Source organism: Pocillopora verrucosa, chromosome 2, assembly GCF_036669915.1.
Source record: "Pocillopora verrucosa isolate sample1 chromosome 2, ASM3666991v2, whole genome shotgun sequence".
In the NCBI taxonomy this organism is placed as follows: Eukaryota; Metazoa; Cnidaria; class Anthozoa; order Scleractinia; family Pocilloporidae; genus Pocillopora; species Pocillopora verrucosa.
This window is the reverse complement of record NC_089313.1, coordinates 15,313,836-15,325,954: the sequence shown is the minus strand read 5'-3', so window position 1 is coordinate 15,325,954 and position 12,119 is coordinate 15,313,836. Positions and strand designations below refer to the sequence as shown.

The 12,119-nt window shown below is 37.6% G+C and overlaps 1 protein-coding gene across 8 annotated transcripts in view; it reads right to left on the bottom strand.

Annotated features, from left to right (window-relative positions):
• The window catches only part of LOC131798590 (serine/threonine-protein phosphatase 6 regulatory ankyrin repeat subunit B), a 46,958-nt gene that overhangs the window by 22,225 nt on the left and 12,614 nt on the right, over nt 1-12,119 (bottom strand). For 7 of the 8 annotated variants that reach the window (XM_059116263.2, XM_059116266.2, XM_059116264.2 and 4 more), the window contains 10 exons: nt 11,485-11,601; nt 7,128-7,226; nt 6,351-6,452; nt 5,482-5,604; nt 4,638-4,745; nt 3,801-3,899; nt 3,116-3,217; nt 2,084-2,185; nt 1,308-1,415; nt 229-327 (listed from right to left, as the gene is read on the bottom strand). In XM_059116263.2, the coding sequence (XP_058972246.2) occupies nt 229-327; nt 1,308-1,415; nt 2,084-2,185; nt 3,116-3,217; nt 3,801-3,899; nt 4,638-4,745; nt 5,482-5,604; nt 6,351-6,452; nt 7,128-7,226; nt 11,485-11,601 (1,059 nt within the window). Of the gene's footprint in view, nt 1-228; nt 328-1,307; nt 1,416-2,083; nt 2,186-3,115; nt 3,218-3,800; nt 3,900-4,637; nt 4,746-5,481; nt 5,605-6,350; nt 6,453-7,127; nt 7,227-11,484; nt 11,602-11,678; nt 11,723-12,119 lie in introns of those variants that run through there. The other variant, XM_059116269.2, reaches the window with a different exon arrangement.

The window sequence follows — 12,119 nt, the reverse complement described above, 5'->3', positions numbered from 1 at the left end:
AAAACTAATACTAATCCTGATTTAGACACTCGTGTTTTCCTGCGCTGCACGCAGTTTTCCTGTTTCTACTTGGAGTTCTTATTGGTTGATGATGTCAATCTTGGCTCCAATTGGCTTTTGTGATTAATTTGGTTTTGGTTTTCCGAAGGAAAAATTGCTGTACCACTAAAGTATCCCGTTCTTCTTACGAGGTATCACTCCTTTTATAATTGATGTTGGTCAACTTACGTTCTTTTCGTCCGGTGGAGCCCCCCACTGTATCAGGAGTTTGGCCAATTCTGGATCCTTACTTTTCACTGCGATGTGCATCAAAGTGTCTCCATTTTTCTATAAAATAAAGTCTTACATAAGTCAACCAAGAACAGGACCACAGCGGGACGCAGAACCCTGTGGAGCTGGGTTACAATACCACAGTTAACCAATCTTTAAAAATTCAACCTGTAACATTTTCCAAGTACATCGTGTTCGATTCGATTAAATCTTCATCATCCTTAACCATCCCTGGTACTTGTTAGTCAATTATTGACTCTGCATCCATATGTTTCAGTCATTTACATTGTGTCAATTTTCTCCATCCCGAACTGTCCTTGTCTCTTACAAGGCTCTTCACGTTTCTTGTATGTTTTTCCGTTTACTTCATAAATGTTTATAGTCAGTTATTTCTTCTTGGTTTATCATATGGTCACTTTTGCCTTCTTCTTCCTCAATAGGCTCATATATTGTAGTCTTCGCTTAACCCTTTAACTCCCAAGATCTGATTTTCAATTCTCCCCTCTAGCTGTTAACATTTCCTTATAAATTAGTTATGAGAACTTGGTGCTAGATCAAGATAGCAGCTTCTACCTGAAAAGTTTGAATATTCTCATTACCTTTTTGCTGATTAATGTATGAACATTATGGGGAGAAGTTTCATGTTGATCACTTCTGGGAGTTAAAGGGTTAATGAGTATGAAATTAGAAGGTCCTCGCAGCTAAGAACACTACTGAAACTAGTAGTTGTAAGTAGGACCTGAAAAAAATTTCAGGCCCGTACGGGATTTGAACCCATGACCTCTGCGATACCGGTGCAGCGCTCTACCAATTGAGCTAACAAGCCAACTGGGAGCTGGTCAATGAATTGGGCACAAATAAACATCCGAGTGAATAAAGATTTTAGACATTTTAGGTTAATGAGTAGTTTTGTACCTCACAGTAATTGTCTCAAGTAATCGAGAAGTCCTCCTTGAACTTTCCTGGTTTTGTTTTGTTTTTTTTAAGGATGTTAAGATCAAAGAAAGGAGATTACCAGACAATGTTACGTCACTCACCGTTCTACCAGATCTGACGTCTTGATCCGCTTGTGAAGTATGCAAAAGGTCCTTGATCGCCTGTGTGCAATTTACTCGGACAGCAACAAACAAAGGTGTATCGCCAATCTGATAGAAACAGTCAATTATAAATAGATATTACTTTACCAGAACATCATACAAATAAAGCTCAAACTGAGGATAAAAATTTTCAGTTTTAGCTATTTTAATTGAAATAAGTTTCCGGCATTAAGATTAGCCGTGAGAGTGACGAATGGTTGGCCTGACTCGCGGAAAACCAAGATGCCCTCACGCCAGCCGTCAATGACGAACATCTTATTTCTCCCAATAGTGTCTCCCCTGAATCAATCATTGAGGTCACGAGAACAAGGGAAATGATTGCAAACTTAAGACAATTCACCCTTTAAGTACCAAAGGAAATGTTTAGATAACAGAAGGGAGAGCTTGCATACCAATTTTAGGATGTAAGGGATGTAAATGGACCTGGATTTTATACCTAGAATCAAATATTCTACGTACGTTTTATCGCACTGTTGTCTAAAACCAAAAGTAATAGCAACGAATACTTCGTCGCCTTTGAAAAGGATAATTCCAAATAGAAACATAAATCTGAGAGACTCAGATATTAATAGAATTTTTTTGCTGATTCAGCCATCTCCTGCTTTAAAAATCTTCGAAAGGCCTGAAAGGTCCCTCGGACAGTAATCTGTAACTGCAAATTTTCCGCAATAATCAAGTGCTTTATGCTTTCTTAACAAGTTACTCGTACAAAATACCTTGTTTTTGATGTGGATGTTAGCTCCAAATTTCCCCAGCAGCAGTTCCACAATATTCACATGTTTTTTTCTACATGCTATGTGTAAGGGCGTGTCTCCCGCCTGTAACAAAAGCAAAGTTTCCTCACGACACAAACTGTTATGATGGGGAGGCCTTAAGCAAACCCAGTAGTACGCACACTGGTCAGGTTAAATTAGCGGATTTAAGATTTGTTTAGCGCTATCTTCAACGGAATGTCTAAAGTAATCTGGGACTGAACTGGTGTTAGATGGTTCTCACATTACCGCCTTTGCATATCAGATACAAACGTACACCATGCACGACTTGCAAACTTCTGTTCCACGTTTACTAACATTACTATCTAATCACTTCAGGCCGGTTATTTAAACAAATTTTTAGCGTTTGTTTAACAAAACCGCGTTCTAATCCAATTTCAGTTTAGTCGAAACTTTTATCTGAACATTTATTTTTGTAAACAGTGTAAAGAGGACCGAACGCTATAGTGGGAGGACATTTATTTAACTAGACCAACCCTCTTATACAGAATCCCTGAGGCCCACTACTTGCTACTTGGTTTGGGTTAGACCTCGTGTAAATAGCTGGCCCTTTTATCTCTCGTAGGTTCTCTTGGCAATTTTCACTACTCTGTAGTTGGTTGTTTCACGACATTAAAATGAAAAGAATTTCTTCATATTTTTCGCACTCTACGAAGAGAAAAACATTTTAATAACTGAACAGAAAGCACAGCTGGATGTATAATACGATCCACTTGATTAACCAATCCCAAGACACGTGCTAACAAGTGTCTGGGGATACTTATTGATTGCTGCTCTCGATACACGAACCTAGGAAATCAATTTCATCGACCCTGGTGATTAAGTTTCGTTCATGCATTTGAGGTTATTTGACAGAGCTCAGCGTAAAGAATAATTCGTCTAATTATTTAACTAAGCGAAATGAAATCTTGATTAACATGCCGCCAGGTCACATAGCCGACATTGTTCAGATTTGAACTGTGGGACAAACCGTACATCGTTGGAAACGTTTGCTTTGGCTTTCACAACTTGAAGGAATCTTGCCATATTGATATCTCCTATCTCAGCGGCAAGGTGAAGAGCGGTGTTTCCCTCAGTCTACAGGAAACGAAGAAATAGGGACAAAAGTGAGGCTAGCATGCGTATCACAGTTTTGGCTTTCAAGGGATCACAGAGACGCAAGAAATAACCAACCAGTAACAACTGCAATTTAGCATCATTAACTGAGCTGATAACGTAAATTGACCACCGTAAAGTGTTTAAAAGCTGACGTTGCGAGCGTTTGTCCCTCGTTATTCGCTCCGACGAAGGTTACACGCTGGAAATTACAATTTTTTTTAACTCTTTACGAAGGCCAATTTACGTTATCAACTTAGCTGATAATACTAATTACCCTGTTATACTCTCCCACCGACGCGCAGTACCACAATTTCTTTAGGAACTTACCCCCTCTATCCAGTAACAACCGTGTTCGATAAAAAACTCCTATCATGGGAACGGTGGAGGTGGATATCATTAAGGCATGGTATCTTTGCTTGAAATTGAAAGGCTTGGGCCTGCTTATTTAATTTTCTTTAATCATGGTTTACACAAAGTTAAACATTTCCACGCGAGAAAAAAACTATGAAGACCTTAGACAGAATATAAAAACAATCAAACGCACATAAGACGTTTAACTTACCGTTTTAGTTTCAGTTTTAGCTCCTCCTTGAACCAATATTTTGCAAATTTCGACGCTTTTCAGTTTAATGGCAATATGTAGGGGTGTTTCGCCATTCTCCTGCATAAGAAAGATGACAAACATTTTTGTATGGTCTGCAGGGTGGTAATTAAAAGTTATCAATTAACCTATCCACATAAGCTTGTTCTTTAGAATTCACAGACTCGCATCTTTAGGGAATGATCATTTTTAAAAAATAACAGCTAAGGATTGCCAAGCTTCTGAAATTGAGCTTTTCTAAAGTAACACTTTAAGAACCGCAGTCAGTGTTAATATATCGATGTTCACCAATGATTGAGCATTTCTTTAAAACCAATATTTCACGCAAAAAAACTTGATATTTAATAACTTCACGCAAAACAAAAGCGCTAAAAGATGTTCTGTGCCACTTCAAACTGCTAACACTTCGTTGCCCGCTAATTCCGACCCAATTTCTTGAGCAAATAGAACAATCTTCAAATGAGCGTCAAAAGTAATTCATTGGTTTTGCTTTACTCTGCTCTGTGATTGGTTCAGAAAACTTGCACCACTCTCTCAACCAATCAAATGCGAAAATAACACTAACCATGACTTATTTTCCCGCGCTTTCAGCGCTTTGCTTGTTTTTTATTTTGAGTTCTCGTTGACACTTCAGGCCATTTTCTCTTCTTCTAGCTGAACGTTGTAATAACTTTGATTTGGTTTTTACAACACTCAATTGAAAAGGCCTGTGGTAGAAAAACCAGTTTACCATGCGACGGAGAAGGTCAGTGAAAGCTTCTTAGAGATTCTGGTACCAGAAAATGAAAGTATACGTACCGATTTAGTTTCGAGGAGATCCTCGTCCAAATATCCACCATCAAGAAGCTCCTTCAAGTCTTCTACATCTCCAGTCGCGATCGCATGGAGTACTGAGTCAATCACGCTCTACAGAGGGGACGCAAGATATGTCACAATCATGAAAAAAAATACGGTTACAGCAACCTCACCGGACATTCTCGAAAGCAACCAGTTGTCCTTGCGGTTTTAAATCACCTCCCCAGTGGGGGGGTATTGGCAGAAAACTGTCAACTAAACGGCGTGGCTGAGGATGGGTGCATCTGTACCCCCTTTTAGCCAAGCAATAGTACAATACAGTAATATACAATACCGTAACCTGGTGTATCCCTAACCGCCAGTTAAAAGCTTATTTAGCTGCAGCCTTTGGTGGAAAAATCCTGCTTATGTCCCCGAAACTCTGAATGAACTTATGAAACTCGGTGTAAACTCTTTCCCGTTAGTGACTTGATCAAGTTCTGCATCAGCCTGGGGTTTTTCCTTACGTAAATATAAAACTTTATTTGGGATAGACGGCAACCATCACATGTAGTTACTTTGCCTTTAATGCGGTAAAACAGCAATAACTCGAGAAATCATGAATAGAGATACAGGAAATTAAATGTCAATAAGAAATGAAATATTTTCGGTCGTTAAAGCTCATAGTGACATCGGTTACTCACTCAATGACTGCGATGTGAAGTGAAAGTTTGACCGGCACTAATCGAAACACGCGTTATATGTCGACAATCCATTGGCTGGAATGAAAAAGTCTTTGCACCTTGATCGGCTAATGTTAGCCAGTTACGGCAAGTGACCAATCAGAAGATACGTAAGCCATACTTACTGATAGTACTCGTCGTCGCCTTGGTGTTCCAGGTGTTCTAGGTGTTGGCACTCTTTCTCGGAGCCTTTCGCTAATTGCTGTGTTCTCGAGACGCGATGCTAGATCAGTCGCAGTTACTGATTCCTAAACATAGAGCAAGAAAATGTTTTGTTCAGAGGAGGAGCGAATTTCATGCGAGTGTCTAAAATATTCCGGAATAGCCATTAATTTGACTCAATTGATGGTTTTCAAAATTCCTGCCACCTTCTCTTTATGTCCTTCATGGGTTTTTGTGATGGCAATCTTTGATCTGACTGACAGTTGTGATTATTTTGGTCCTAGTTCCACGATGTTTTAAGTGCTCTCTAATAAACAAATAGATTCCAAGATGCCTTGCGTCTGCAAATTGACAGACGTAAAAAATTTGGTAAGAACAAAAAAAAAAAAAAAAAAAAAAAATGTTGTTGATAATGACATCATTTATGCGTCTGTCCCCCAATATATCATAACTAAGAACTGATCAAAATTCGCACAAAATTCAGCTTATCAAATAAAAACTTTTTGACGAAAAACAGATCAGGAAAAAGGATTTTAGTACTGCTCAGTATCGAGCACAAAGACTGAGTGCTTTGCATGCCTACGGAGACACGGGCTTTGCAAAAATGATGTGTGGTACAATTGTGCCATGCCATAACAATTACCAAATACACTCCATGTTGCCGCGTGTCTCTTCAGCAATAGATCACAGATGACGTTGAAATGTGGTGAGACCAAAAAATTGGCACAGGAGGCGCAGTTGAGTGTTTCATTGAGTTACCTGTCCTCCAGCAGATCATAAGTAAGAAACAATCAAAATGCGTGAAGATCATTAAAGAAACACAGCAACTCACACTGTCTGCAATATCAGTTTTAGCACTACGGCTGACGAGAAAGGCAACCATTGTCTCATCCTCGTTGGATACTGCGATATGAAGAGGGGTCTGGCCTTCACTCTGTAACACAATTGTATGGTTCAGTTTGTTTAGAATTTTCTTAACACTTGGCCCTTATTCCTCTTAGTTTTCAGAGGATATTATTCTATGAAAATTTTAAAGGTTCAACTACAGCGGAATCAATACAGGAGATTAGTTTCTTTCCATTCCGGTTATTTCTATCTCTACGTGCTCGCAGACTTCCTTTATGTACGTTATCTGTTCTTTAACTTTTGTCCTATTCCCGTGCTATTGAATAAGCGATCCCTCGATTAAGTGCTCTTCTTCCAAAAATCGCTCCTTCTCTTAGCTGAAATATCAAATAAGCGCCTGGGTGCTTATTCGAGGAAATACATTATTCAAAAAAATTGAATTAAGTATACAGTTTCCATTATGGTCCGTTTAACACCTTTTCACCGAGCAAAATGTCCTTCAACTAAATGAAAACTTAGAAAAATTAGTTCAACGAGATAAAAAGACAAAAGTGAAGCATCCACGAATCAAAAAGGAACTAGAGTACTTAGCACGAATGAAGATTACACTGGATGGCAGATGATGAATTCGAAAAATTCAGGCTAAACCTCTAAGGGTCGTCAAATTGTGGCAAAGCTCTCTCTAACCAACGCGGTTTTTAACATATTCAAAAGAAAGTAAAAAGTAAACACCCAGAATTTAGTTTTTATTTGACTCACTTACATTTTGAATGTTGACGCTTGCTCCGTTCTCCATGAGAACTTCGACTATTTCAGTGTTCTTTATCCGGGTTGCCACGTGAAGTGCAAAATCACCTTCTTCCTGCAAAATTATACCGTAAAGAGGTCAGAAAATAACTTGATGGTTATAAGATAAATAGCGCTGATGCCACTTATGCCACGGTGAATCATTAGCAAAGTTAAGATTGTTGCATTTTGAGCGAAACATGGAGCATAGAACTCACAAATCTTCAACTATTTCTATAGTCGAGTAACCCGTGGAAGCAGCAAAACCACGAGAAGGGATCCAATGATACAGCTCTCACTTCCTCTTTTGTTACATCTATTTACTCGGAGAGTGTCTTCTGTTTCTCCCTCTTCTCTTCTGAACTTCCTTCCCCTCGGCTTACCAACATATACACACACACAGACAGTTTAAATCGATTAAAAATATTTCTGTGGGTTTCCACAAATTAAGAAGAAAATACCTTAGGCAAGAATGGTTTTATTAAAAAAAAGCGACAACGGGCTCTTGTTATGTCTACGTGAAAACATGTTTAACCTATAACAGACATTTTTGAACAAGTAATGCGTATACTCATGCTGATCAGGTAGATGGTGTTTTCATGATAAAACACAAAATTCTTGTAACTAATTTATTAGGGAATGTGTAGCAGCCAAATAGGAGAATTAACAGTCAGATCTTGAGAGTTAATGGGTTAAACTATGGTTAACTTAATTTAAGCTCGAACACGAGACACTAAGAGATGATGGCGCCGTTACGACCAAACTTCTGTTTCAAGAGCTTTACCCTTCGGCTACGAGATCAGTAGTCTTGCTGTCTTACATCATTGATTATTAATCTCGTATTATCACATCTATCTTAATGCATCATCCTACACAACAGTGAACTGCAAGATAGATTAAGTGGAGCAATTCAATTACGTAACTGAATGCCGGGCCATTGCTACCAATTTAAGTTTTCAGCCTCCTTATCTCTTGGAGTTTTACAACGGACCGTTAAGTAAAATTTATCTGGTAAATTCCTTAACTTCCAAAAAGAATTGATCACTCTATCTTCTTCTCCATATTTTTTTGTAAATTTGCAAAGACTTTTGGTGGTTTGATTATCAAGATGTTAAATCCTTCCTGATACGTTTTTTATAACCTGTTTACTGTGTAATATTTTCGATACTGTGAGAAAAAGTTACATGTTTATTACATCAGGAGCAATTAGTTTTTCGTCATTTCAACACGCGCCCCCGCTCCAACGAGGTGCTGGAGGGCGCGAAGAGAGAACGCAGTCGGTTATTTCTGAATAGATGTGTTGTAATAACAGCCGCTTGACTAATGTATGGCCCAGTTCATGAGAAGTTTCACAGAATCACCGCCTTAAAAAAAAAAATACTTCTTCACATAATATTAACCCAGATGTACATTTTTTTAATTTGGCAGTTTATCGCGAATATCACCGCGCAGGAGTTTAAAACACCTTGTACTGATTCTTTTTCAGCTATCTTCAGATCTTACAATCCATAAAATATTTTTTCCAACCGACTCCTTGCTGAAGCGCGGCATCAAATTACTTAAACAACGTCCCTAATCCCCGTCTCCACTTAACGAAGCCTTCCTGAAACTAAGCCGCAACAAATCGCGCTACTCTCTCAGATCTGCTCAATGAGCCTAGTCTTCCTCCAGTATATTGCTTCGTTAAGTGTGATTATGCAATGACTGAAAAGAAACCGTCACTCAGAGAACAGAAACAATTTCGTTTCACTGGCTTGTCCAACTTGATTGTTTTTCCATAGTCTACCATATCCGAGCTTAGCTAGTGTCCTTAAAAAAACCACGGAGATCATTTATCATGAACTAGTAAGCAGTTTAACTGTAACAACCCATGAGAGGAAATTTTTTCATCTGGGTAATTAACATGATCGAGAACACTGGCATAGACTAAACTTCCGACCTTTTAAGTCAGCGAAAAGCGCAGAAAAATTAGAGTCTTCGACTGACCTGACAAAATAAAACAGGTGCAAAACAGCAAGGTCAATCTTGAGATGTTTTACATTTTTAATATCATGATCAGCAATTTCGAACTTTCTATACGCCTTAGGGAATAAACTTTAGCGACAATCTGTATTGTTACATTAAAACCTTTAGATTAAAAAAAATTAAATATAGTCACAAACAACTCGATATTAACACTGTTTTAATGTTTCCACCTAGAAGGCGGTACAAAAGTTTTTCCATTGTTGTCAAGAAACTTTTCCGCAGACGACGATTTGGGTTACTTGGATTACAGTATCGATATTGCAAGGCTCTCTCTCCCTCGAATATATCGACTTGCAATGACAAATTACTTCTTGTTCCGTTAAGTTCTTAATGATTTCTGACGTCTGCATTTCTTGCAGACTTATTTGTTACTTAACAGATGTGAGAGATGGAAAAATAAATTCAAAAGCGGAAATTAAGAGAGGGTAATATGAAAACAATCGAATTGAAGTGCTTTTGAGTGAAAATCGGCACAATTGCACCAAAATATTTCAGAAAAAAGAAGCCACCTTTAGGAAACTTAACTTATTTTTGACTGCTTTGAGGAAAAAAAAAGGAAAAATATTTCTAAGAGAGCTTTGCAGGATTTATTTGCACGATTTTTTTCTGTTTTCACAAAGAAAACAGGTGTGCGAATAGCGACTTAGGCGAGAACATCTCTGACCTAATTCAGATCATATCTGATCAAAGGGAACCCAGTTTAGTCAGTAATGCAGGTATTATGATGAGAAACCGGAAGTTTTACAATTTTTACAATTTTCATGGCGTCGAAGTCTAAATCATGTTATTATTTTTATATGTTTGCTTTCAAGCAGATGGCTAATTATATTCAAACTAAGTTTTACCAAACGTTAGGCATAGGCATAGGCATCGAAATGTGAATCCAGATTCTCAGAACTTGAATGAAAAGACAAATTGGACTTCTTGATAAAGGATAATAAAGAAACTATAGCAACGTTAAAAGCTGTGCCTTGAACGTGATAAAGAGTTAACAAGTCATGTTTGACTTCTATAATATGCGTTTTGTATACGCTTCTAATGAAAATTTTGACAGCTTCAACCTTGGGGAAAGTTGTTGCTGACATTTCCAATATTTAAAATTGAAACACGAGTCAGACAGTCACGATCGATTCACACAAAGACAATAAAACTGTCAAGAGGAAAACTGTGGTGAATATTACAAGAAAGCCAGGGGTAAAAACTAACCCAAAATAAACTGAAATTCTCGAATTTAAAGAAAGCGTTACATAACTAACATAACGAATGAGATGCATGGCATCATAAATATGGTGGGATATTTAAACTTTTATGAGTGGTCTTGAAAGAGCTTTACTGAGGTTGAAAATTGTGTTTCAAAGCCACATTTAAAAAGGCAAGAAGCCGAAAATTTCTGCAAAGGAAATCAAATTTATTACAGAATTGTGTTGGTGCTGGAACAACTGTTATAGGAAATAATTACGGAGCAACGAAAATTAAACCTACTTTTCTATGCATGGTGGGTTAAATAATATTAATTAAGGGGAAGGTAAACATCTTCTGTCTCAACGACAGAGTAAGTCCTCGAAGAGCTACACTCGTAAATTGTACGTGACAAAGAATATTGGAAAAAATTGAAGCGAAGAATCCTTATCTTGAATGACCGAAAAAAGGAAAACACGAAAGTATTTTGTAGGCTGTTTCTAATTTTAGATTGTAAACATTTAGTAAAAATAAAACATGACTTGTCAAAGTAAGATGAATGATGAATTTTCCACGCAAACAATTAAGGAAGAAATATCAGAAACAATTAAAAATTGTGTATTCGCTACCTTTAAGAATCCGAAAAGATCTGCGAATCCGTGGAAAAAAAAACCCAAACTTAAACACGGCTTGTCAACTTCTAAGTACAGTAAATAACAATCACTTAAACACTGGGAATAAAAATAACAATATTTTTAACCGTTTTAGCAAAATATAGATTATCATAACGTCAATACCGAAAACTGTTCCAAGTTTGAAGTTGTGGGGGCAGTGAAATAATACTATTTAACTGGAAATATAAGATTTAAATCTCTGTCACGGATTTTTAACCACTTCCCTCAACAGGTTTTTGCTAAACTTCATATGTCGTGGAATACTTCCATAATTTTTGCCGAAGAAGTTGATTAAAGTACGTCTTTTACCCCTTGTAGAAGGTCATACACAAAGAAATGAAAGACGTATTCATGGACGCACAGCGTGCATAAAAAATGCGAAAACAAACTACTTAAATGTAGTCTTAACTTGTCACGAGAAGAATTTTAAAAAACTTTGCCAAAGTTCTTATCTACCGTTTTGATGTCGTTTAGTTGGGCGGGCTGTTCTTCCAGAAGTTCCTTCAGCGTATCTCTGTCGCATTCGCTGATTGCCTGGAACATCTTTGAAGCCAGCGCTGACGCACTCATCCTCTGCAAGAGAAAAACGGTTTTACGTTTAAATGACCTAAAGGGAAATTTAACCATAAAATTTGAAGCCGGAAACGTACAGACATTACTACAGTGTTAGTGCTCGTCCTTATTGCATGTTTCACGAATGAATTTGATGAAACTTTGATGAGGCATCACGCGTCGGATATAAATTCAGTTTTGTCTAGATACCAGTTTCTCTCGAAGTTTCCCGCTATTGTCTTGATGTAAAAATAATTAAAAAAAAACTAAGCTCTAAGAACTATTTGAAGACGTTTCAATGAATATTGAATGCTAGCAAACAGACTAATTGGTTTCCTCATTAGGGCTGAGATCGGGGAAGTATTTGCATTAGTGTTGTCAGTAACGAGCATCATTAAGAAGGAGCTACCAATGAAATGACAAAATAAGTTAGGACTAGTTTTTCACGTGAAAGAAGAAAAAAGAAAGTGAGTTAAATTTTCTTAACATACACACGAAACGACGACAGCTGTAAAGGAAGAGAACGACTTGAATGGAGG